General features: G+C 41.6%; 1 protein-coding gene across 1 annotated transcript in view; it reads right to left on the reverse strand.

The window, feature by feature from the left end:
- The window catches only part of TMEM232 (transmembrane protein 232), a 133,250-nt gene that overhangs the window by 22,754 nt on the left and 83,113 nt on the right, over positions 1 to 27,383 (reverse strand). Inside the window, exon 12 of the mRNA XM_034774871.1 lies at positions 12,379 to 12,626. Coding sequence (XP_034630762.1) covers positions 12,379 to 12,626 — 248 coding nt within the window. The remainder of the gene's footprint in view (positions 1 to 12,378; positions 12,627 to 27,383) is intronic.

A 27,383-nucleotide genomic window follows, 5' to 3' on the forward strand; every position in this document is an offset into this window, starting at 1 on the left:
GTATTGGTGCCTTCCTACCATGAGTGCATTAGAAATGAACAGAATTGATGATGGAGAGTTAAAATAATTGTTACACATTTTATTGTGCTTTGAATTCTTCTGATTGAACCTTTAATTTAGTTCAAATATGCAGAGCAGAGTGGAAACAATGTCAGATACAATAATCATAGTCCCTTGTTGAAATTAAGAGAAAATGTACAACAAAGGCAAAATGTCAAATTTGGTTGCATTAATAGGGGATTTGCACTAGGTCTGAATCTGACTTAATTGCTAGCAAACTGCAAAGTGTTTCTTATGGAATTCAAGCCTCACATTTAAAATTTAGACATCAGTCCCAAAATATTCAAATTATAAACAATGTTGCTAATTAGAACCAAGATGTTGCACTAAAATGTTTTGTAGTTCTGCTTCTTAACTCTATAAAGCAGTAATCAATACATATATTTTTAGGCACTCTTCTCCTACTCTCCTCCCCCCCCATCCCATTGTTAACACTAAATATCAGATGAATGTAAGTTTTTTTGTAATAGCTAAAATTTTGATTCCTTGATACTACTCAAAATATCATCAGGTACAGATCAGATCACGATTTGCAAACATTGGCCTGATTATTTCATAACCATGATTGATACGTTTTCACAGCACAGGCTTAATAGAAGTAATTGGAAAACATTTTTAAGAACTAAAGATGGATAGTGTCACTTCTATAGAAGACTGATTTTAGGCTGCCATCTTGTGGCACAAGGTTTTTTGTTTGTTTTTTTTAATGAGATAATATTCTTCAGGCTGGCAATATTACCCTCCACCTTAGCAAAGGCCAGTGCAGTTTGGAATATTCTGAGAACATACATAATTCAGTTGAAAGGAAATTATATTTATAAGATTGTTTTGGGTTCTTTGAGGTAATTTACCTCTTCTAATTATGTATTATAAGTTAAATGTTTATTTTCTGACTGTTTCCTACTCATTTACTATGTCCCATATACCACAAAAGCAATATAGTCCAAATTTAATTCAGTGCGCAAATTAGATACACAGTTACACAGGCATTTTGGCACTAGGCTGTAACTGCCTTTCCGTTTGAACATTAAGCCCTAGCTGTTTCATGTAATGAGCCAAACTTTATTCTCAGTTCCACATAGCAACCTTTCACTGTAAGCCGTGGACTTGTGTGTGCACACAAACCCAGGACTGAATCTGATCCACTTTAGTAAAAGGCTGATGTACCATGCTCTGAAATACTTGTCCTTCAGGGATTTCCGATGGGGCTCTCACAGCCATGTTTCCCCAGAGTCATGTAGCAGGGTGTACATGATACAGGGAGGAAGGGCACAGAACTGGGAATCTGCCTCACAGCAGCTAAGGAAGCTATCAACCACCATTTGCCCAACAAACTTATAAAATCTCCTGGAAAGGGTCATATGGTATTGGATTTTCTTTAGAACAAAATGTTAAGTACACAGGAAGGGGCTTTTTGTTGTTGTTTTTTATTAATTTAAACAAAAATCTTACCCCAAGCGGAGATTTTAACCCCAGAAAAGAAGTACCAGCGACTCCATGGAGTTCACTAGAGACTTAGCTATTGCTCTTGAGGGTTTTTTTACATAGAACGTGCTCAGACACTGGTGATGGGCAGTGGTTTAAAACCCCCTGATAACTACAGCATAATGTTCAAGGCTTGTGTAAGACTGGTGGAGTAGTTTGAAGGCCTTATGGGGGCTGGGAAGGACCAGGACTAAACATGTTATTGCAAATCTGTGCAACATGGTCCATTCCAAAAGCAAAAATATTTCTGCTCAAAGATTTTTATGAGCTCTAGGGATGCTTTGCCAAAGAGGAGGTGAGCTGCAGCGCAGGCTGGATAATTGCATTCAGTTTGTGTGCAGAATTCTAACAAGCGGCCCCTAAGAGCTCCCTCAGGCCCATCACTGTATCCTTTTATACAAATATTTCATGCCATCTCCAGGTAAATCATTTTAAAGGAGGTGTAATTGTTGTATGCAGTGGTGTTGTAGCCATGTTGGTCCCAGGATATTAGAGACAATGTGGATGAGGTAATATCTTTTATTGGAGCAACTTCTGTTGGTGAGAGAAGCTTGTCTCTGTCTTTTGAGCTGTAGGTGTGTCATTCAGCATAACAATCTGAAAGCTCATATGGTGAGAAACAATCTTCACTATGGTGAAATATAGTGTTGCAGAGCAAATGGGGGAAATGATTGACAATGCCCTGAAAGATGGGGGCAGAACCAGGGAGTAGCTGTCCTGTGCAACCTGTTCCCCTCCAACCACTGGTTGAATTCTTAAAACTTTCTGTTTTTGTTGTTTTTTTTTAAACAAAGCTGTTTTTATTATATGCCTGTTAAAAAGTCTCATCGCTGTATAAAGGTGAATGGCAAAGGAAACATTAACCTGGGTAGTCAGGTACACTTGTGCTACACATAAAATAAAATATCTGTTACTAAGCTGCTATTGACATAATGGAGGAGCAAACAACTAACAACAATCTCCAATTACTTCTAATGTGTATGTACTCTTAAACTGCTTGGTTGTTTTTGAGTCACAGGCTAATGTGAAAGTGTGCTGTAATGAAAATATAGCAAGCTCCTCCCCTCACACTTTTGGTTCCGTATGCTAGGTTTCAATCTGAAGCAAATATTAGGGCTTATTGAAGGGCTTATGACAGGAAACTGAGACACATAGTGGGCTAAATTATTACAATTGTAAAAGCAAGGAGATAATTGGGCACAGTGCATATGAACTGCAATCCTGCTATGTGTTTGACTACCTCTCTCATATCCACCCTGACTTTTATACAGTCTCTTTCCTCGCTGTATGCTCTATTATTGATTTACCTTTTTTGACACTAAGAACTGTTACATGGCTCTCTCCACTGATTAAAATGACAACTGGTCTTGTTAAAATAATGCTCTTTACAATGCTCAGAATAATTGGCCTATTGGCGATGAGAATAATTAATTACAACACTAAAATACAGAAGAGTGTAATCGCTTTCAGAATTGGAGTTGACAATACTACTTACTCTTCCTGTTAAAGCTTCCTCTCACTTTCCACACCCACAACACTGACGAAAATGCTTTCAAGAACACCTGGCTGATTTCTAGGGCCAGATTCTGCCATCCTCACTAATGCTAAGTACACCTCTACCCTGATATAATGCAACCCGATATAACATGCGCTCCGGCAGATCAAAACAAGTTCGATATAACGTGGTTTCACCTATAAAGTGGTAAGATTTTTTGGCTCCAGAGGACAGCATTATGTTGGGGTAGAGGTGTAATATCTTACTGTGTGAGGAACCTCACTGAGTTCAAGATGACTAGACTGTTGGAAGATGCTACTCCTTGTAAGTAAGGGCTGCATAATCTGGCTCTAGGTGACTAGAACAGCACTGTGCTAATCCATTATCTGCAATATGATATGGCTTCCATCGTCTTCACTACATTGGGGATAAAAAAAATCCAAACTTCTATGCAACGAATAAAACAATGGTTCTATTGGAAGAATAGTCTCCTTGCTTATTGCCACTCTAAGTAATTTCACACCTCATAACTATGATTCTTGAAACATCACTTTTCCTTTACACAATCCTGCTCCCACTGAAATAAGTGGGTAAATTCTTTTTGGACCCATTCACGCAACCCTTACTTCCCAGCAAGTAGCACTTGCTCAGGTGTATAGTCCCAGTTGAGCTACCCACGTGACTAAGTGCTACTCAGCACAAGTAAGGATTTTGTAGAATCATGCATCTGAGAAATGTTTGTGTCAGCATCTGAAAAACAATATTTAACAGATCAAAGGAAACAAAAATAGGGTATTACAAACAGGTTTCTTTTTGGCCTGGCAACAATCAAGGAGTGCTGCTTTTCTAGGGGTTTTATTTTTGTTTTGTTTTTTTGTTGTTGTTTTTAAGTGACATACTGTTAGGATGGTTGTGTCACAGCTGCTGTACCAGGCTGAATGTATTGTTTATAACAAGACCCGATGAAAAGACAGAGGCAAGGAAGATATGCTGGAAAACAATTCCACAGATGACACATTTACCTGTGTGATATGTTTTCACTGAGTTTGCCTCTATATTCTTGACATTAGAATGGCTAATGGACAACTTGTTGAACTGGGTGCCTGCTTAGAATATTTTACTTGGAAACTTGGGGACAACAAGTACATATTCCTGCCTAGAAGTAGGACAGCTGAGAAAAATGAGACTATATTGTGTTTATCACTACATAAGGCCAATAAAATAACTTAGGTGGGAGGAATTCTCCTTATCTCTCTAGTTTTTCAGTCTGTGTGGGCATCTTAATGTTAGCAATGGGTTTGCCCCTTTGTCTGAACTTTTTTTTATCTGAACAAAAAGAAAAAGGGGGTGAGGTGGGAATGACAGCTACTGTGCTCTGGTTAACAGTTAAGTATGTAGAGACAATTCATTTTACATATGATGGATGTTTAATAATTACTAATCTTAAATTGCAGTGGCACAGCTGGAGAGGGAAGTGGAAGCTGCTCAAGAAGATAAATGAATATGACAATTTATTAAAGATACATGGTTAGTGCTTGATGCGGCTCTACTCTTTTAAGGAACAAGTAGTGGATGAGTGGAAGACCTGAATCACTGTAAGGAGAGACTGAAAAAAGGAGACAAGTAATTAGGGGTTGGAATGAAGGAAGGGAGCTGTAATATACAGTGCATTACAGCTGGAAATAGACAATGTAGGTATGCTGTAGGGATAAGTACATTAAAGTGATATTACAGTTTGAAGGTGAGAAAGAAAGTAAAGGGGTTTTGTCCATTGTGTTGGAAAGAACAAGCAGAGAACTCATCAAGTAGCTAGGAGAAAAAGTTAAGGATGTTAAAGTGGAATAGATGGGGGGGGGGGCAAATTGTGCTCTCTCTTGCATCCATGCAATTGCTATTAAGTCACTAACATGTAAATGCTTCTGGTCCTATGGGACAAGATCCTGAAGCATTGCAGGCAACAGATATTTTGCCAGTGATTTCAGTGAGAGCAGATTTAGGCCCATGGTATGTAGTGAGACACTGATGGTCTTGTCATTTTTTGTTTTTGACAGAGCAAAATCAAGCCCTTAGGGCTAGATCCCCAAAGAGATTTGGGCATAGCAATGCTAAGTATTGCAGCACCTAACTCTTAGATTACCCTGCTGCTTAGTAAAACTAGCAACACTGAGTTAGGTCCCTGATTTCTTATGCAAGGCCTGGGGTGAATTGGGTGCCTAAGAATGGGATTCTCAGATATATATAAATTGTCCATCAATACGTTTTTGTCTGATTTCAAGCCTAAGGTTTCTAACCATCAGAGGAGTGAAGTTTTGGAACAGTGTTCCAAGGGGAGCAGAAGGGGCAAAAAACCTAATTTGTTTTAAGACCAAGTTTGAGAAGTCATAGAGAGGATGGTATGTTGAGATTTCCTACAATGGCATATGGCCATCTGCAACAGCTAGTAACTAATATTTCCAACAGTCAGAGACGGGACATTAGATGGAGAGGGCTGTGAATTATTATGTGGAATTCTTTTCAGGTGTTTGGCTGGTCGGTGTCCTCCACATGCTCTGGATCTAACTGATCACTATATTTGGAATCAGGAAGGAATTTTCCTTGAACTCCTATTGACAGAGATCCTGGGGGATTTTCACCTTCTTCTGAAGCATGGGTCACGGGTCACTTGCTGGTTTTGAACTAGAATAAATGGTGGATTCTCTGTAACTTGAATCTTTAAATCATGATTTGAGGACTTCAGTGATTCAGCCAGAGGTTATGGGTCTATTACAGGACTGGGTGGATGAGGTTCTGTGGCCCGCAATGTGCAGGAGGTCAGACTAGATGAACATGGATTGTCCTTTCTGGCCTCAAGGTATATGTGTCTACAAGTAGAGGCATTGGCTGTACAGGGGGCATGGGCCGTTGACTCAACTTATTTCAGGTCAGCCTCCACCAGCAGGGCTCCTGGAGTACATTTCTCCTACCCTTCTGCTAGTAGTGATAGACAATTTTTACCTCCTTATGTTTGGCTTGATTCACCCTTGCTGGCATTGCTGGCATATCTAGTCTCTCAGACTTATTTTTATTAATTAATGGAGATATCCTATCTCCTAGAACTGGAAGGGACCTTGAAAGGTCATCGAGTCCAGCCCCCTGCCTTCACTAGCAGGACCAAGTACTGATTTTGCCCCAGATCCCTAAGTGGCCCCCTCAAGGATTGAACTCACAACCCCCTGGGTTTAGCAGGCCAATGCTCAAACCACTGAACTATCCCTTCCCCTGAAGGAAGACACTGTAGCAATAGCTAGAAAAGAGAACTAATTTGTTTATTGCCTGGCCAGAAAGGAAAAGTGTTTGCCCTAAACCTTTTTCATCTGACCCTTTTTAATACTGTTTTTCAGATGCTAACACAGTGAGGCAGTCTGTCAAAATTAGTATCCACTGCTGGCATGATTTTTTCCTTTGTTTGGAAAAACAAATAACCATAAAAAATAAAAATGCACACATTTCTCCACATTATCAGGTCAGCAAAACTTGTACTGACTGGTGGGGGCGGGGGCAGAGGAGGGATGCACATACATCTGGCTCTAGTGTTTCTGTATTTAAGCTTTAGCAAATAAAAGCTGTATTTAAACTATAACTATGGGCCTCTAGCTGCTCCTTTTTGACTTCCATGTGCCTCTCTTTGGCTGTTAAATTTTGAATGAGTTTTCTTATCACACCTAACACAGGCCAGCATGGTAACTGAGAAGAGTTTATGCAATAAATAACCTTTGACTGGAACTAAAGGCTCAAAGCAGCTACTCAACATACTTATTTATTTGTTTAGAAATATATAGTGTCACCTGTCTCTAAAGCAACTAGGTGCTATACATCAGTAAAAGCACTCAATAACCAATCAACAGGCTAACAGCACACCTGCTTGTTTATAAACCACATTCCTTATTATAAAGTTCAATGAAAAGCCTGGCTAAAAAAAGAGCTTGTGCTGTTCCCTGATACTTGCCAAGCAGGTTCAGATAGACTGCCAGCCTGAGTAGGTCCTTCAGAATGCTCTGACTGGAACTGGCTGTGAGAGTGATCTGGCAGATCCTTACTCCCAAAGCGGGATATTGGTGAAGAGATGGTCTCTCAGATAGCTGGATTACAGATCACTTTGGTTTTAACTGACACCACCACCTGCTACTAATATCTAGCACAGATCACTGAGGGCTAGTATTATGCCCTCAAATGTTTGTTACACTTCAGGGGAGTAGCTGTATGAGTTTGAGTCCTTTTCAAGGGTAGCTCTAAGCAGAGTGTATGGTAGTACTCTGGCCTTGATGTTACAAAGTCATAGACCTCTGTGAGGAGGTCTTGTTGAAGAGGAACAGACGCACACAAGGATAACCATAGATGAAAAGTGCACTTACATTGCTCAGCTGTCACCTGAGAATCTAAAAGTAGTGAAAGACCCAGAATGATTAAGAAGACTGCAAACCACATCGGCAAAGTCTAGATGAACACTCTGATGCATAACCAGGATTGACAATATACATTCACCCTTCTTTCTAGATAGAGTAGATATTGGGTAGGTATGAGAACGGAAATAACTACGGGCCTGCTTCCTCTGGTCTGCTAATGTCACTGTGTAAGCAGGGCAAAGTGGCCAGAGATAGCTAATGGAGATTTCTTTCTTCACAGAGGAACTCCGCACTGGTGGGAGGCTGGTGGATGTGGCTCCAGTGTAAGGAGAGGGAAGCAGTTTATTGGTGTGGGGAAGAGCCAGGATGGCAAGGAAGTGGAGGTGTGGTAGAATAGTTAAACTGCTGCTTTCTTACACCAGGGCTGGATGACTGACGATCAAAGAGTTCCAACTGGTTCTCAGATACAATGGAAAATCAAGTATGACATGTCTCGGCAATTAGGTTTCTAGCATTTTGCAGTATGTGAGATACATCATAGTTTATCACTCTCTTTTTGTCAGAGCCCTGATGCTGTACTTAGGCTGTGGCATGACTCAGTGTGGGTGTTGGTTGGTTTGTTTTTAAATCAGTAATTAACCTGCCTTTCACTTCACTGAGAGGCAGGTCACAGGCCATGAAGGTGCTGCAATCCCATCTCATTTCATATCAGTAATTTCCTTTCCCTTGGGTTCTCCCAGGCATGATATTTTGAAGCAGCTGAAAAGAATATTTTTAAATCGGTTGGTTGTATTGAGTTGGACATGGTGTTCCTATTACAGTAAGAATATTGGCCCAGATCTTCAGCTGGTGTAAACTGGCATGGCTCCATTGGCTTCTCTTGCCCCTGACTCTCCCTCCCAGCTCCTTTACATCGCTGCAGCATCACTGGCTACACGGATACTGCCCTTACACTAGGAGAATCCCCAAGTGGCCACCCCATGGCCTGGTGCCAGATGGAGGGGATATGTCAGAGCACGTCTGGGAGAAAAGGGGCATAGCGAGAGCATCACTGTGCTCCAGTGATCCCTGAGTGCCTGAAAGGGTGGGAGGGATGTTGCAGACAGGCACAACTTAGAGCAGCTCTGAGGCCCATTTGTTTGAGTTGAGAAGGGAGGTGGCTGAGGGTGCCAGCCAAAATGAGCAGATCGTTGAAGAGGGCTGTAGGCAAAAGTTGACAGAGGCCTAATTTAACTTGCACATGTTGAGCATCACACAGTTTTAGGCTTCGAAGAGAAGGTTCAAGCACTTTTACTAGGGATATTATTGGCTCCCAGAACACTGCAAATCTAGGTCATGAGGGTCTGAAAATCCATTTTCACAAACTTGTCTCTGTTCAGTGAGCCTACCAGGCTACATATTGCTTTCAGAACCTGAATTACTGTAATCGTTATGAATTATTTTCTGGATCTTGAATCAGCAGTGCATGACTTAAAAACTAGTATCAAGAATTTCTGGATTATATTCCTCCTTCTTTAGGCAACAGACAGTAGTCATACTTCAATTCACATCTGACACATTTTGCCTTTGATACCTGTGGAAAAAGTCATGCTTTATTTATTGCCAGAAGCTCTTGCATGTTTATATGTAGCTGTCTCATCTGAGGATATTTTCACCATTGCTATGCGTTGGTTTCTAAGAATGTACCATCCTTCAAAAAGCCTAGCTTGTCAGGATTATTTGTAGCTGAAAGAACTTTTTTTTTTTTTAAATATCCTTTAGTCACATTAGACTATGACCTTTACTATGCTAGTCTGAAGTGAAGTTGTATAGATATTTAATTCCTTCGAGTTAGAAAGTGATGTTTCATGCTGACCTTGGACATGCTTTCTATTTTAACACTAAGTTGTTCTAAGTGAAAGTGACTTCTTAATTACATAATAGCAATTATATAATGCCTTTCACCTTCAGGGGGTATACAAATATTAACTAACCTAACACACTATAGCAATTCAAAGATAAAATGAGAAATGGAGTATGGCACAGAAAAAAATCTGTACAGCACAAACAAGTAAAGAAAATTATGATATATATCATATATATGATGATATTGGGTCAAATCTTCAAACTAACCTCTAAACATGGTTTGTTCTCTCCCTCCCCCTCACTCCCGCTTTGCCATTTATGCATGAAATTGTGCACAGATCTGGTAATTTCATACCTATTTATGCACTGTACATGTGCACTGAGAATCACATTTTCTGGGGGCAGGAGAGGAATTAAGAACCAAACTGCATGCAAGACCAAAAAAGCCATATGCATACAAGGCTTAACTGAAGTCTTTAGGGGCCCTGCTGTCCTTTCAGATGCACTACCATATATACAACTGAGACATTTGATGTTAATTTTTGTAACTCTCTTTTTGTACCAGGATTAGTAGTAAAATATTGGAATTTTGCCCATGCACTGAATCTTTTAAATTTGTGGCTGGACATTTCATTTCCTCCTGGAATAAAATACATATTTACTAATATAACTGAGATCCTTGGCGTTACTTTCAAAATATGTGGCAGGATGACAGGATTGGGCCAAAAAGAGTTCATTTAAATCAGTGTACAGTCCTGAATGATCTTGTTTTACTTTGATTATTGGATAACTTCCTGAAAACTGGGTTGCTATATCATCTAATTCAAAAGGAACTTTGTCCCTCAAAAAGTAATAGCAAAAAAATGTTTTAAGTACATTAGAAGCAAGAGGACTGCTAAACAACCAGTGGGGCCACTGAATGATCAAGATGCTAAAGGACCACTCAAGGATGATAAGACTGTTCCAGAGAAACTAAATAAATTCTTTATATCGGTCTTCACTGCTGAGGATGTGAGGGAGATTCCCAAACCTGAGCCATTCTTTTTAGGTGACAAATCTGAGGAACTGTCCCAAATTGAGTATCATTAGAGGAGGTTTTGGAACAAACTGATAAACTAAACAGTAATAAGTCACCAGGATGAGATGGCATTTACCCAAGAGTTCTGAAGGAACTCAAATGTGAAATGGCAGAACTACTAACTGTCATCTGTAACCTATCATTTAAATCAGCTTCTGTACCAAATGACTGGAAGATAGCTAATGTGACGCCAATTTTTAAAAAGGGCTCCAGAGGTGATCCTGGCAATTACAGGCCAGTAAACCTGACTTCAGTACCGGGAAAACTGGTTGAAACTATAGTAAAGAACAAACTTGTCAGACACATAGATGAACATAATTTGTTGGGGGAAAGTCAACATATTTTTTGTAAAGGGAAATCATGCCTCACAAGTCTCCTAGAATTCTTTGAGGGGGGTCAACAAGCATGTGGACAAGGAGGATCCAGTGAATATACAGTATTAGATTTTCAGAAAGCCTTTGACAAGGTCCCTCACCAAAGATTCTTAAGCAAAGTAAGCTGTTGTGGGATAAGAGGGAAGGTCCTCTCATGGATTGGTAACTGGTTAAAAGATAGGACACAAAGGGTAGGAATAAATAGTCAGTTTTCAGAATGAAGGGAGATAAATAGTGGTATCCCCCAGGGATCTGTACTGGGACCAGTCCTATTCAACATATTCATAAATGATCTGGAAAAAAGGGTTAAACAGTGAGGTGGCAACATTTGCAGATGATAAAAAAATTACTCCAGATAGTTAAGTCCCAGGCAGACTGCGAAAAGCTACAAAAGGAGCTCTGGGCAACAAAATGGCAGATGAAATTCAATGTTGATAAATGCACAGTAATGCACATAGTAAAATGTAATCCTCTCTCTCTCTCTCTCTCTCTCTCTCTCTATATATATATATAAAATGATGGGGTCTAAATTAGCTGTTACCACTCAAGAAAGAGATCTTGGAGTCATTGGGAATAATTCTCTGAAACCATCCATTCAATGTGCAGCGACAGTCAAAAAACCCAATATTGGGAATCATTAAGAAGGGGATAGATAAGATAGAAAATATCATATTGCCTCTATATAAATCCATGGTACCCCCACATCTTGAATACTGCATCCAGATGTGGTTGCCCCATCTCAAAAAAGATATATGGGAATTGGAAAAGGTACAGAAAAAGGGCAACAAAAATGATTAGGGGTATGGAACGGCTTCCGTATGAGGAGAAGTTAATAAGACTGGGACTTTTCAACTTGGAAAAGACATGAGTAAGGGGGGATACGATTGAAGTCTATAAAATCATGACTGATGTGGAGAAAGTAAATAAGGAAGTGTTAATTACTCGTCCTAATAATACAAGAGCTAGGGGTCACCAAATGAAATTAATAGGCAGCAGGTTTAAAACAAACAAATTGACTGCATTTTGTGAAGAAATACTTCCACCTGTGGAACTCCTTACCAGACAATGTTATGAAGGCCATGACTATAACAGGGATCAAAAAAGAACTAGATAAGTTCATGGAGGATAGGTCCATCAATGGCTATTAGCGAGGATGGACAGGGATGGTGTTCTTAGCCTCTGTTTGCCAGAATGGGTGACAGGATGGATCACTTGATTACCTGTTCTGTTCATTCCCTCTGGGGCACCTGGTATTGGCCACTGTGGGAAGACAGGACACTTGGCTAGATGGACCTTTGGTCTGACGCAGTATGGCTATTCTCATGTTCTTAAAATAAATTCAGAAATTCTTTAATGTATGACTTAGGTGTGCAAAATGTTTCCTTTTTTAAAAGCCCTTATTCTTAAACTTGATAATGCACGAGGCTGAGATGACATACAGCCAAGCATCTCCAATGCAAAGCACACAAGCCTTTCAACATAAAAATTAGACATGATCCAGACTAATTTTACTCCAAATATATTTTGCTGAACCTTTTCAGATGCTGAATTCAGGGGATTAGAGAATGGGAACTATATATCTCCCTTATAAAACAGAAAAATAAATGGAGTGTGTGAAGGGGAGGAAGGGACAGAGGTTTATATGTAGGAAACAAATACCTCAGAGAAGAACATGCAGTTTTTTTCTCCACCTCACATTGCTCTGAGTGCTGATACGGCATAGGAGATAGCTTGTGTTTAGGTTTGCTTGGCAGAGGGATGTTGGGACCAATGGGTGGTAAGTAGACCTGGGAGAGTACACTGGCAACTCTCCAGCCCACATACTGGCAGGAGGTTAAGGTCCTGGGAGATGATGGAGCATTTGCACTTGAACTAATAAAAGGATTTGCTGGACCATTTGCCTCAGCCTGTTGAATGAAAAGAAAAACAAAATTAAACCTACCACAATAAACTACTAGAAACAAAGTAATAGCAAAAATGATCGGGATATAATCTATCTACAGAGAGAATTATAAATAAGGCATGTAGTGTTTTTCTGTTTTCCATGGCTCACTTTGATTCAGTGCTTCTCCTTTGAGTCAGTATATGGGTGAGGTAAGGGAAATAAAAGGTATACTATAGATTATTTGCTTACATTTATAGAACAAAATGATGAAAATAAGAATATTTGCATTTTTTTCCTCTTTGGAAACATGAATAGGCACTTCTCAGTTTTAATAAGCTAATACTTTTTATACCAGTTTAAATCTCACCTTTCTATATCTTTTACAGAGCCTTGTGAAGGCATTTTCAATAACTCTCCAATCTTACAAACAGGCATTCTGTAAACTTTTAGGGACATGGTTTGAAGTATGGCCTCAAACTGCATGTACAGTTTTGCATGCCCACCCGAGAGCATGAAAACAGGCAGTTTTGTGCACACAAAGTAAAACAGAATTTGAGTGCATGACATACACATGTAAAATGTTCATTTCCAATTATTGCTAATTTAGTTTTATATATGCAGATAGAGACACATGAAAAATATGTGTGCTCAATTTCAGAAACTTTGAACTTTGTCCCTCCCATTTAAATTGGACATTGTGTGGCAATATACTACTGTGCTGATATATATCACTGTTTTGATTGAATGTCTGAAACTATCCCTCAATCCAGAAGGATATTAGCTATACAAGAGGTAAATTAGAAACTCTGAACAGAAACAGGGTGGGTAAGGTAATATCTTTTATTGGCCCAGCTTGTTTCTCTTGCCAACAGAAGTTGGTCCAATAAAAGGTATTACCTCACTCTCCTTGTCTCTCTAATGTTATGGGACTGACATAGCTACAAAAATACTGCATACAAATTTGACAGTTTTTGGGAGGGGAATGACAATTTTTTTTTCTTCTTAGTTTTTTATATTTTAATAGTAAAAACCAAAACCCACTAGAATCATGTTTCTGTTCATTTTATCTTGTTTTGGTGAGGTCCTTGACTGTTTTAATTACTTTTCTTCTCTGAGGATGTTTTAACTTAGAGATGCCCATAAGGCATATTTTTCTTCGTCAGAATCTTATGGTTATAACCATTGAAGCTGTTAGCTTCAAAATGTCACACAATGTTATAATCAGTCACTTTTTTATGTTCATAATATAATTGCTCGTTCTTGAAAGTAAATAGGATGTTGCATCCTGTCTATTCTGTTTTAAAATACCAATGACAAACTATTTACTGAATGTTATGTGCAGCCCTTTACCAGTCAGACTTCATTTTATATGCCTCTCAAGCCTTTTAATGGTAAACAGATTGACATTGATACAAAAAAAGCTTTCTTCATTCCATCATACTTCTTAGCATTACTGAAGTCTGATTTTTGGGTAACATTTATTAATGTCATTATGTAGGTACATTTAAACAATTAAGAGTTAGTAACTGTACAACTTGTTACTTCATTTTACTTCAGTTCCTAAACCTTTTAATTTTTTTATAGCAGCTTCTGCTAGTGACACAGCCATAACTATGTAGTGACAGCATTTCCATTATAAATCCTGGTTTTGTTTTTATTTTCCCCAAGCATTTATAACTGCGTTGTAAATATTCATTCTATGCACAGACTCAGCATACAATTTCCCATCAAATTTGTCTGTGTACAAATGTAATTAAAATTGTTTTGGCTGTTCTTTAACACAGAAATGGGAAAAATACTATAGCACTTCATTTTTTTGACACTTTATGAACCCTTGTCTCCCCTCAGTAGAAGAACTGTGAACATGGAACAACTACACAGGAGCTTGCTTTCCCAGTGAATAGAGAATGTTTCACTGTCAGTCACACCTTTTATTTCTTTTGGGTATATGGAAAAAATTAAGGAAGTCTCTGGATTCAACCCTGTGGCAAACAGAGCCACTGTAGATTTTCCCCCATGTTCACAGAGGAACTAATATGCAACCTCTTGCTTTAGGGTCAACATATTACATTAGTCTCTCTGCCAGTGACTCACCCTTTCCCTGAAGGTGATTTCTACATGACAAGATAAGTGGTAATCTGCTGTTTTTAAAACCAAAACAAATATTTTTGTTCACATTGGTAGTTTTTCCAAGTCCTTCATGGAGCCCTTACCAAAGTCTGTCTCCCTTCTGAAAGGCCCAATATAGTTACAACAACCCTCTTCTGGCATGGGAAACCTAGACTTAACTCACCTTAGAACCCATCAATGCTGGACTTTGTAATGACCAAAGGGAGTTGCTGGAGAGCGATGTAAGCTAGTGAGGAGGGAACCCACAAATGCCCTGCCCAAAGTTGCACCCAGTAGCTATAGGCACAGCTAAAGCTGGAGGCCTCTGACTTTAGGAGGAAACTTTAAATGACTGACATCTGTTTTAGTAAACAGCAATTTCTATCCTTGAACTATAGCACAAAACGTGGGTGTAAATCAATGAATCCATGAGGCTGGCTCTCTGTCTGGAAAGTTATATATCTTTTGTTCTTTCTGTACCCATTACTATAATATAATTCAGTAGCATAAAATATATAAAAGACCAACTCTTTTAAAAGAGAACTACACAAAATATTAATGGGTCATAAATGGCAAGAATGAAGTCAGTTGTATATATGAAGAGTCAGAGAGAAAGTGGAGGAAAAAACCTTTCAATATTTCAGTTTTTCTAGCAGATGGTAGAAAGTACTTAGAAATGATGACTCTTCCTAGATGTTCCAGCATATGCTGTGGAATTGCCCGTACAGTAAAGCCTTGCTCATTGCAAATCTCCCAGGAACTATCACAATCAAAATACATCAATTAACATTTGCTTATTATGCTAGTGTATGTATGTGGCAATTTTCTATTTTCCTCTCAGACATTAGGGTCACAATTTTATTTGGATTATTGATTTGCCAGATGAAGGTCTCAGTGTTTCTGCTTCTCTGTAAATATCTGCATTTATTATTTTTGGACTGTGAGTAACAATGCACGTGTTTGTCTTGTTAGCAAACGCATGTCCATAGCATGATACCAATTTCACTGGCATGAAACTGGGATCTTCTGAGAGATTGGAGGCATCTGGTGTGACAGGAGCCTGGGGTGCAGCCTGGAACTGTGGGACAGCTGTGCCCTTAACTCTCCAGCCTGGGCGGTCTCTCACAAAGCTTCCAGGTGCTATCACTCAGCACAACTGCATGTGAAGCCCCACACCCAGCTAGATTGCATGAATGCTCCCAGAGCCACTCATGAATCACACAGAGAAAGGCACCAGCCAAATCCCCCCACCTCCCAGCACTGTACCTCAGGAATATACTGTCTTGCACTGCTCAAGACTAGCAGTGCAAATTTAATTGGTTCACCATTTCATCAATGGAAAGTGGACGTAGGACTAGCCTTTGTAAACCTGAGCAGATTTACCAGGCACTTCAGCCAAACTCACTGGTAAAGATAAACAGTAAAACAAGTTTACTGATTACAAAAGATAGATTTTAAGCGATTATAAGTGATAGTCAAAAAGTCAGAGTGGTTACCAAAAGAAAAGAAAATTATAAGCACACAGTCTAGATTCTCAACCCTATTAGACTGGGCAACTTCTAGATCAGAGGTGGGCAAACTACGGCCCGCAGGCCACCTCCAGCCTGCAGGAACCTCCTGCCTAGCCCCTGAGCTCCTGCCCCAGGAGGCTAGCCCCCAGCCCCTCCCCTGCTGTTCCCCCTCCGCCGCTGGTGCAATGCTCTGGGCAGTGGAGCTGTGAGCTCCTGGGGCAGCGCAGCTGCAGAGCCCGGCCTGATCCGGTGCTCTGTGCTGTGCGGTGGTGTAACTGGCTCCAGCTGGGCAGCGCGGCTATAGCACCGCCAGCCACTGGTGCTCCAGGTAGGGGGGGCAGGGAATTTTGGGGTGGTGGTCGGGGGCAGGGGTGTGGATAGGGGTTGGGGCGGTCAGAGGACAGGGAACAGGGGAGTTGAATGAGGGCAGGGGTCCCGGGGGGGCAGTCAGGAAGGAGAGGTGGGGTTGGATGGGGTGGCAGAGGGAAGTCAGGGGCAGGGGTTCTGGGGGCGGTCAGGGGACAGGGAATGGAGGGTTGGATGGGGCAGGAATCCCGGGGGCACCGTTGTGGGGGGAGAAGCTGGGGGGGGTCAGATAGGGGGTGGGGCCAGGCCACACCTGGCTGTTTGGAGAGGCGCAGCCTCCGCTAACCGGCCCTCCATACAATTTTGGAAACCCAGTGCGGTCCTCAGGCCAAAAAGTTTGCCCACTCCTGTTCTAGATTAAGCAGTTTTCTCACCCCACTGGATATTGCAGTTCATAGTACACAGGTGTGACACTACACCCCATAGTAGGAAGAGAGCCTGAGACATAAACCCTTGTATTAGAGGCCTGGTATGAGGGAGGACCTGCTCACAGAATTTGGCAAGAACAGGACTGATATTGCAGAAATACACATTCCTAAGAAGTGCTAGTCAGAGTGCTCACGCAAACACACCCTGATATCAAGTGGTACCAGAACATCCCAATATCAAGGATGGTACAACAACATTTCCCAAGGATAACTGGAACACACTGACCCCCTCCTAAAAGATACGCTCAGGATGACAGTATGTAACAGAGCTGTTTTGATTGAACCAACATGTACAAGATGATGGGTGATAACTAGCGATGTCAGGGGTAGCACTAATTTGTTTGTATCCGGGTATAAAGATGTATCTCAGAGGGAGTATCTTTGGCCAGTCTAGGGAGCGGTGGAAAGTCCCACCACAGACTGAGCTGCATCCATTGTCACGAGCATACATGTCTTAGTATCCTCGTAGAGTTTGCCAGGTGCTATTACCATGCTTCATCGATAGTAAACCAGGCCACGTGTCTTCACTGAAAACCGAGACTGTGGATTTATTGGGCAGTTTAATTGAGGTCTGCTATCTCTGCTATCTATGCAGAGCTGGGACAGCACACTGAATGAACACACACACAACCAACATCTGACCACAGCCCCAATATTCTTCATAGAGATATTATGATATGATTATGGCCTATGTATGATGTATTTTATACAAGATAGGTCATGTGAGGTATCACTGAAAAGGTTATGATTTACTGAATATGATTATCCTATTTGTATGCATGTATCATTTTTGTATCTGAAGTTAGGAATATTGTCTATGCATCTATTATAAATGTGTTTACACCTGGGGAATGCCCACTAGACAGAATGCAATCACTCTAGATGGCTTGCTGGGAAGGGCCATTGGAGAGAACAATAGGTCTTAGAAGATGCTAATCACCCACCAGAAGCCTTCCTGCGGATGGTGCAAACAGCCTCTGAGTTATGGCTGCAGGGATATGTGACCAGGTCACCTGGTACTGGACTCCATGATAATACTAGTGTTTTTCCACTGACTGGGGGTGGGGATCAAACTGGGAGACAAAGGATTCCCACCATATGCAAAAACTATTTAAAGCAGAGGAGTGATATCATTATGTTTTGTTCTTCATTGACTCCCCACCCAAGAAAGAGGACTGCTGGAAACACCTGAGAACAAAAAGACTGGACTGGGGAGAAGGGCCAAGCCCAGGCTAAAAGGTATCTGGGTTGTCTGTGAAAGATATATCTGGAATTTTAAGCTGAAAGCAAATGCAGCTTGCCTTCAAGACTCTTTGCAGTCTGCCTAAAACAACATTTAGGGTGAGAATTTGCTACTTATAACCAGTTTCTTTAGTATATTGAGCTTAGATTGCGTATTTGTTTTATTTGCTATGTAATCTGCCTTGATCTGTTTGCTATCCCTTATAATCCCTTGAAATCTATCTTTGTAGTTAATAAACTTGCATTTGTTTTGTCTAAAACCAGTGTGTCTGGAAATCTAACTAGGGGCAAAAAGCTGTGTATATTCTCTCCACATTGAGGGAGAGGGTGAATTTTTTGAGCTTATGCTGTACAGTTCTCTGTGCAGTGCAAGATGGTATAATTTGGGGTTTACACTCCAGAGTGGGGGTGCACTTGAATAACTGGGCCGTTCCTTAGCTGAGCCTTCCCATGCAGAGCTGATCTCAGCATCTGTGTGTATAGTTGCAGCTGGGTGTGTCGCTATGTGTATGTGTACTGGTAAATTGCAGTCTGAAGCCTGGGGAAGGGCTTGACAGGCTGTATAATAGTACAGTGTTAAGGGAACCCAGGCTGATGGGTCAGGTGGCTCAGTGATACCCCAGTTCCAGGTGGCACCCCGAAGGGGGGAAGAACCTGTCACAACAGGTTTCACCCTTGAAACCTGGGCCAGTCTCCTCCGTTGGAGTCTTCAGTCTTCTGAGTGTCCTTGTTACTTGTAGCAAAGGAGTGGGGTAGGAGAAAAAGCAAAGCATTGGGCCCCGGTGTTCTGTTTTATACCTTTAGTCCAGGGGTAGGCAACCTATGCCGCCTTCGGCACGCAAGATGATTTTCAGTGGCACTCACACTGCCCGGGTCCTGGCCACCGGTCCGGGGGGCTCTGCATTTTAATTTAATTTTAAATGAAGCTTCTTAAACCATTTTAAAAAACTTATTTACTTTACATACAACAATAGTTTCGTTATATATTATAGACTTATAGAAAGAGACCTTCTAAAAACGTTAAAATGTGTTACCGCACGCGAAACCTTAAATTAGCGTGAATAAATGAAGAGTTGGCACACCACTTCTGAAAGGTTGCCAACCCCTACCTTAGTCCATGTACTTGGAGAACACAAGTCCAGGCATGTCTGCTGGACATTGCTGAGTCCCCAGGCAAGGTTGAGCAATGCCCCTGGTGTGGTCTTATGCAGTTGAGTCATTGAATTGTAGCTCCCTTGCTGGACAGTGGCTGTTGATGGTTGTTTGATACCTGCCCAGGCGTTGGTTACTTTCTTTGCTGTTGTCTTTGTGGAGCTATTATCTGGTTGATTCCCCAACTTACTGCATGTTTTACTGACAACCATACAACACAATCTCATAACTTCCCATGCACTGATTATATACATATTTAGATAAAACAGTGATTTTCAGCAGATCATAACCTTCCCCCTGATACCTTACATGGCATGCTTTATATGTGAGGTCACAATTAGATATAAATGAGGAATATGGGGGTTACAGGACACTCCCCCGAGGTATAGAGTGTCACACTGGTGTGCCCAGATCTGAAACCAAGCGTGCACCCTACGGGTATGTGAATTTTCAAAAAGTGCTAAATCAGCCACTTCCACTAGTAATAACCGGCAACTCAGACACTAGTGGGTTGCACCTGCCAGAAGGGGATAATAGGAGTGTGCCTGTGGAAACTTATCCACCAGATAATTTTCAAAGGGGGTCTCTGCATCTCAAAGGGCTAGTGCAGCCCCAGCAGTGTGCACCCGAAACTGCACCTCGGAGTGACTACAACAGGTGACTGCTTCACACCAGCTGCCTTACTGTGATCAGCCATGTTAGTCTCAGTGCATGTGTGCACCTACTGCAAGCCAGTGGGTGGCAGTTTATTTGTTTTGGCATTAGCATTAGCAATGCTACAGGCTAAGAGGGGGGAAATTGCAGGAGCTGCTTATTGAACTATTTAAGCATTTTACTGACCACAGCCTGGTGCTATGCCTACTTGTGAGAGTCAGGGTAGGGTGGTGTTTATGTGGCCATCGTTTATTAGTACTGTAGTGTCTAGGAAGTGAATCTCTTGTGTGGACTGGTTCAGGCTGAGGTTGATGGTGAGGTGGAAATTGTTGAAATCATGATGGAATTCCTCAAGAGCTTCTTTTCCATGGGTCCAGATGATGAAGATGTCATCAATGTAGTGCAAGTAGAGTAGGGGCGTTAGGGGACGAGAGCTGAGGAAGTGTTGTTCTAAGTCAGACCTAAAAATGTTGGCATACTGTGGGGCCACGTGGGTACCCATAGCAGTGCCGCTGATTTGAAGGTACACATTGTTCCCAAATGTGAAATAGTTATGGGTGAGGATAAAGTTACAAAATTCAGCCACCAGGTTTGCCGTGGCATTATCGGGGCTACTGTTCCTGATGGCTTGTAGTCCATCTTTGTGTGGAATGTTGGTGTAGAGGGCTTCTATACCCTATACTGGAAACCTACTGACCGCTATACTTACCTACATGCATCCAGCTTTCATCTAGACCACACCACTCGATCCATTGTCTACAGCTAAGTAGTGAGGACCTTGTTGAGGAAGTGGTAGTGGGGGACAACTTGGGCTCCAGTGATCATGAGCTAATTCGGTTTAAACTAAATGGAAGGAGTACCAGAATTAAGTCAAAGACTAGGGTTTATAATTTTAAAAAGGCCAATTTTAACAAATTAAGGGGACTGGTAAGGGAAGTGGATTGGGCAAACGTATTAAGGGACCTAAAGGCAGAAGAAGCCTGGGATTACTTTAAGTTAAAGATGCAAGAGCTGTCAGAGGCCTGTATCCCCAAAAAGGGAAAAAGAATACTAAGCAAGAGACTTAGACCGAGCTGGATGAGCGACCGGCTGAAAGGGGCGATTAGGAAAAAACAGAAAGCGTACAAAGAGTGGAAGAGGGGAGGGATCAGTAAGGAAACTTACCTTAGTGAAGTCAGAGAATGTAGAGATAGAGTGAGAAAGGCCAAAGGCCGGGAAGAGTTCGACTTAGCGAGGGGAATTAAAAGCAATAGTAAGAGGTTTTACAGCCATATAAATAGGAAGAAAGCAAAGAAAGAAGAAGTGGGACCACTGAAGACTATAGCCGGAGAGGAGATTAAAGATAATCTAGGCATGGCGCAATATCTCAATGAATATTTTGCATCAGTGTTTAATGAGGCCAATGAAGGTATTAGGGATACTAGCACTGTTACAGAGGGGCATACAGGATGGGGGATTACCGCATCCGAGGTAGAAACAAAACTAGAACGCCTTAATGGGACTAAGTCGGGTGGACCGGACGATCTTCATCCGAGAATATTGAAGGAATTGGCGTGGGAAATAGCAGGCCCATTAGCGACTATATTTAATGAATCTGTAAACTCGGGGGTGGTCCCGTTAGACTGGAGAATAGCCAATGTGGTTCCTATTTTCAAGAAAGGGAAAAAAAGTGACCCGGGTAACTATAGGCCTGTTAGTTTAACATCAGTAGTGTGCAAGGTGCTGGAGAAGATTCTAAAAGAGAAACTAGTTGAGGACCTTGAGGTTAATGGCAAATGCGATAAATTACAGCATGGTTTTACGAAGGGCAGATCGTGCCAAACGAATCTGATCTCTTTCTTTGAGAAAGTAACGGACTTATTAGATAAGGGAAATGCGGTGGACCTAATATACCTGGATTTCAGTAATGCGTTTGATACAGTACCCCATGAGGAATTATTGGTTAAAATGAAAAACATGGGGATCGATATGAAAATCCAGAGGTGGATAAGGAATTGGTTAATGGGGAGAATGCAGCGGGTCGTATTAAAGGGTGAATTGTCGGGTTGGAGGGAGGTTACTAGTGGAGTGCCTCAAGGTTCGGTTTTGAGACCCATCTTATTTAATCTATTTATAACTGACCTCGGGACCGATTGCAAGAGTGGGCTGATAAAGTTTGCGGATGATACGAAGGTGGGAGGAGTTGCAAACTCGGAGGAGGATAGGGATATTCTGCAGGGAGACTTGAATGAGCTTGTGAATTGGAGTATCAGAAATAGGATGAAATTTAATAGTAAAAAGTGTAAGGTGATGCACTTAGGGATGAATAATAACAATTTTAGTTACAAGATGGGGACGCATTGGTTAGAAGTAACGGAAGAGGAGAAGGACCTAGGGGTCCTTGTGGACCGCAGGATGACTATGAGTCGACAATGTGACGTGGCGGTGAAAAAAGCCAATGCGGTCTTGGGATGTATTATGCGAGGTATATCTAGTAGGGATAGGGAGGTCCTGCTTCCGTTGTATAAGGCGCTGGTGAGACCTCATTTGGAGTACTGTGTGCAGTTCTGGTCTCCAATGTTTAAAAAAGATGAACTCAAACTGGAACGGGTGCAGAGAAGGGCGACTAAGATGATCAGAGGAATGGAAAACCTGTCGTATGAAAAGAGATTAGAGGAGTTTGGGTTGTTTAGTCTGACAAAGCGAAGGCTGAGGGGGGATATGATTGCTATCTTTAAATATATCAGAGGGGTTAATACAAGGGAGGGAGAGGAATTATTCCAGCTTAGTACTAATGTGGACACGAGAACGAATGGATACAAACTGGCCGGGGGGAAGTTTAGGCTTGAAATTAGACGAAGGTTTCTGACCGTCAGAGGGGTGAAATATTGGAACGGCCTTCCGAGGGAAACGGTGGGGGCGACGGACCTGTCTGGTTTTAAGATTAAGTTGGATAAGTTTATGGAGGGAATGGTTTAATGATAAAACATAGTAGCCAAGGAAAACCAAGCAATGGTACATGAATAGCATAATGGCCAACAAGGGTCAGGCTAGAGACTCTTGCCTATATGCTCGGGGTATTACTGATCGCCATATTTGGGGTCGGGAAGGAATTTTCCTCCAGGGTAGATTGGCTGAGCCTCTGGAGGTTTTTCGCCTTCCTCCGCAGCATGGGGCAGGGATCACTAGCAGGAGGGTCTCAGCCAATTGAAGTCACTAAAACACAGGATTGGGGACTTCAACGGTAGAGTCCAGGGAAGGGTCTTGCGGCCTGCAGCATGCAGGGGGTCAGACCAGATGATCATAATGGTCCCTTCTGACCTTAAAGTCTATGAGTCTATGAGCTCTACGATACAATCGCATTTTCTCCAACCCCTCAGACAGAGACAAACACCTACAAGATCTCTATCAAGCATCCTTACAACTACAATACCCACCTGCTGAAGTGAAAAAACAGATTGACAGAGCCAGAAGAGTACCCAGAAGTCACCTACTACAAGACAGGCCCAACAAAAAAAGTAACAGAACGCCACTAGCCATCACCTTCAGCCCCCAACTAAAACCTCTCCAGCTCATCATCAAGGATCTACAACCTATCCTGAAGGACGATCCATCACTCTCACAGATCTTGGGAAACAGGCCTGTCCTTGCTTACAGACAGCTCCCAAACCTGAAGCAAATACTCACCAGCAACCACACACCACACAACAAAAACACTAACCCAGGAACCTATCCTTGCAACAAAGCCCATTGCCAACTCTGTCCACATATCTATTCAGGGGATACTATCATAGGACCTAATCACATCAGCCACACTATCAGAGGCTCGTTCACCTGCACATCTACCAATGTGATATATGCCATCACGTGCTAGCAATGCCCCTCTGCCATGTACATTGGCCAAACCGGACAGTCTCTACACAAAAGAATAAATGGACACAAATCAGACGTCAAGAATTATAATATTCAAAAACCAGTTGGAGAGCACTTCAACCTTCCTGGTCACTCGATTACAGACCTAAAAGTTGCAATATTACAACAAAAAAACTTCAGAAACAGACTCCAATGAGAGACTGCTGAATTGGAATTAATTTGCAAAATGGACACCATTAAATTAGGCTTGAATAAAGACGGGGAGTGGATGGGCCATTACACAAAGTAAAACTATTTCCCCATGCTTATTCCCCCCCCCCTTACAGTTCCTCATATCTCCTTGTCAATTGCTGGAACTGAGCCATTTTCATTACCACTACAAACAGTTCTTTTTCTCTCCTGCTGATAAAAGCTCACCTTAACTGATCACTCTCCTTATAGTGTGTATAGTAACACCCATTGTTTCATGTTCTCTCTCTCTCTGTGTGTGTGTGTGTGTGTGTGTGTGTGTATATATATATATATATATATCTTCCTACTGTATTTTCCACTACATGCATCCGATGAAGTAGGCTGTAGCCCATGAAAGCTTAAGCTTAAATGAATTTGTTAGTCTCTAAGGTGCCACAAGTACTCCTGTTCTTTTTGCGGATACAGCCTAACACGGCTGCTACTCTGAAACCTTTCTATGGTGAGTCCCTCAACTGGAGTGAGGACTACTGGCCAGGGTGCGTGATTATGCTGTTGTCATGCAAAGCTCTCCACAGGCATTGCTGCCTTTTGCATCCACTATACCACAGTCCCTGCACTAAATAATGTGAATGAGCTCTGCCTGGCATAACTACACTTTCTCTGCACTCCAGAGCATCTGTGTAGAAGGTGCTGTGTGCATCTAATTGTTCTGAGAGTTTGGATAGCATCCCAGGGTCACTGTTCCCTAAGGGTTGCACAAACCTAGCCCCAAGAAAGGAAGGGTAGATGACAGCCCTTGAAAAGAGCACCATTGTTGTTCTCTTAAGAATTGATAGGAATAAACCATCAGAGAGTGTTTTTTTCCTCCCACAGTTCTCTAGCAGCCTGGGGCACTATAGTACTACTCAGTCTACTCTTTAGGCTGCTGTTTCTGATAGAAAGAAATCAGAAAGGGGGAAAATGGTATAAAATGGAACACCAGAGTTATCTGAAAAAAGTCTTCTGCCACATTAATCAAAGTAACACTGAAATGTTACATTATCATAGCTTAATATCTGCAAAATCTAAGTACTTGGGGTATTATTATTTCAGTGCCTGTCTCTCCTAACTCTTAAAATTATACAGAGCAGGTTTTACCCTTTTGAACATGGTTGTGGTGGAGAGACCATTGAAAAGTTGTTTTATGCTGAGATGTCTGGTAAAGTTGTATACTTCAGCAAGCTGACAGACAAGAATCCATTAAGCTATTGAGAACACCCATGCTGAGTGGAAGTTCAGGACCACTCAAGAAGTGCACTAAGTTAAGTAATTGTGTGTTCAGTTCTTTCACCTTCCATGAACTTGTGAAATTGCTTTTGCCTCTGCAACCAACTTCATTACTTTGCCAGCTTGAACAGGGTACTATTTCAAGCAAAGAAAACACTCTCACCATTGTACCTAAAGGCAGCTACTGTGTATGTAGGCATTTGGGCCCAGATCACCCCTCCTGAATTCTATGAGCATCCCTCCACAAAGATCCTCCCACTGTAACAAATTATCCTATGGTTGGGGGAGGTGAGGTTGCAGCATTTGCTCCTTCATGGAAAAGGCTGTGGGCCCCACTCCCACACCTGGGTATATTCAGGTGATCAGGGCCATCCACAAAAAGACACTGCGTCTCTGCACCATCTCTGGACCCAGTAGTCCATTTGGCTTCCTGGCACAATTTCTCCCTTTGAATCATGCTGCCAGGGAGCCCCTTGGGGCTGCATTTGTGAGGGGGCACAGGGAGAATAGTTATCAATGGTTCACAATTGAGCTGGAAGGGCATCTCAAGTAGGATCCCTCAGGGTTCTGTCCTGGGTCTGGTTCTATTCAATATATTCATAAATGATTTGGATAATAGCAGAGAAAGTAAACTTATAAATCATGCAGATGATACTGAGCTGGGAGGGGTCGCAAGCACTTTGGAGGACAGGGTTAGAATTCAAAATGATCTTGACAAACTGGAGAAATGTTCTGAATTAAACAGGATGAAATTCAATAAGGACAAATGCAAAGTACTACACTTAGGAAGGAATAATCAACTGCACGAATACAACTGGGAAATGACTGCCTGGGAAGGAGTACTGCAGCAAAGGATCCTGGGGTTATAGTGGATCACAAGTTATGGATCAATAATATAATACTGTTGAAAAAAGAACAAACATCATTCTGGGATGCATTAGCAGGAGTGTTGTAAGCAAGGCATGAGAAGTAATTCTTCTGCTCTGCTCAAGACTGATAAGGCCTCAACTAAGGCACCACACTTTGTGAAAGATGTGGACAAATTGGAGAAAGTCCAGAGGAGAGCAACAAAAATTAAACATCTAGAAAACATGACCTATGAGGGAAGATTGAAAAAATTGAATTTGTTTTCTCTGGAGAAGACTAAGGTGTAGGAGAATAGAGGGGAGATGCTGATAACAGTCTTCAATTATGGAAAAGGTACGAGGGCGATAAATTGTTCTCCTTTTCCACTGAGGACAGGACAAGACTTAATGGGCTTAAATTACAGCAAGGGAGACTTAGGCTAGACATTAGGAAAAACTTCCTAACTATAAAGACAGTTAAGCACTGGAACAAATTACCTAGAGAGGTTGTGGCATTTCCATCACTGGAAGTTTTTAAGAACAGACTAGACAAAAGCCTGTCAGAGATGGTCTAGATAATACGTAGTCCTGCCTCAGTGCAGGGGACTGGATGACCTACTGAGGTCCCTTCCAGTCCTACACTTCTGTGATTCTATGTGCATTCTCTCTGCCTCCAGCACATCTATTCAAACCCAGTCTTCACCCTTACCCCTGTGCATACACTGCACCATGCCGAGAGACTTTTGTGGGGTCTAAAAGGAAAAAGGAGATGGTGACACATGAATCTAAGGCTATGACTACACTGCACCAATGCAGCTGCGCTGCTGTAAGCTCTCTAGTGTAGCCTCTCTAAGCCCTCTAAGTAGAGAGCTCTCCCATTGACTTAATTAATCCACTCTCAACAAATGGCAGTAGCTATGTCAGCACTGCCCACACTGGCGCTAAGGTCGGAGTAACTTATGTCACTTGGGGGATGGCTTATTCACACCCCTGAGTGATAAGTTATACTGACAAAAGAGGTAGTGTAGACCTATCCTAAGCCTTAACTTATTGGAGTTTTGAAAACACTTTTTGGAAACCTATTAATATTTTAATGTGGCAAAAGACAAGCAACTGAAAACATTAAAAAAAAAATCAGTGAAATGGACACATGTAATATGCA

Source organism: Trachemys scripta, chromosome 6, assembly GCF_013100865.1.
Source record: "Trachemys scripta elegans isolate TJP31775 chromosome 6, CAS_Tse_1.0, whole genome shotgun sequence".
NCBI classification, from domain to species: domain Eukaryota; kingdom Metazoa; phylum Chordata; order Testudines; family Emydidae; genus Trachemys; species Trachemys scripta.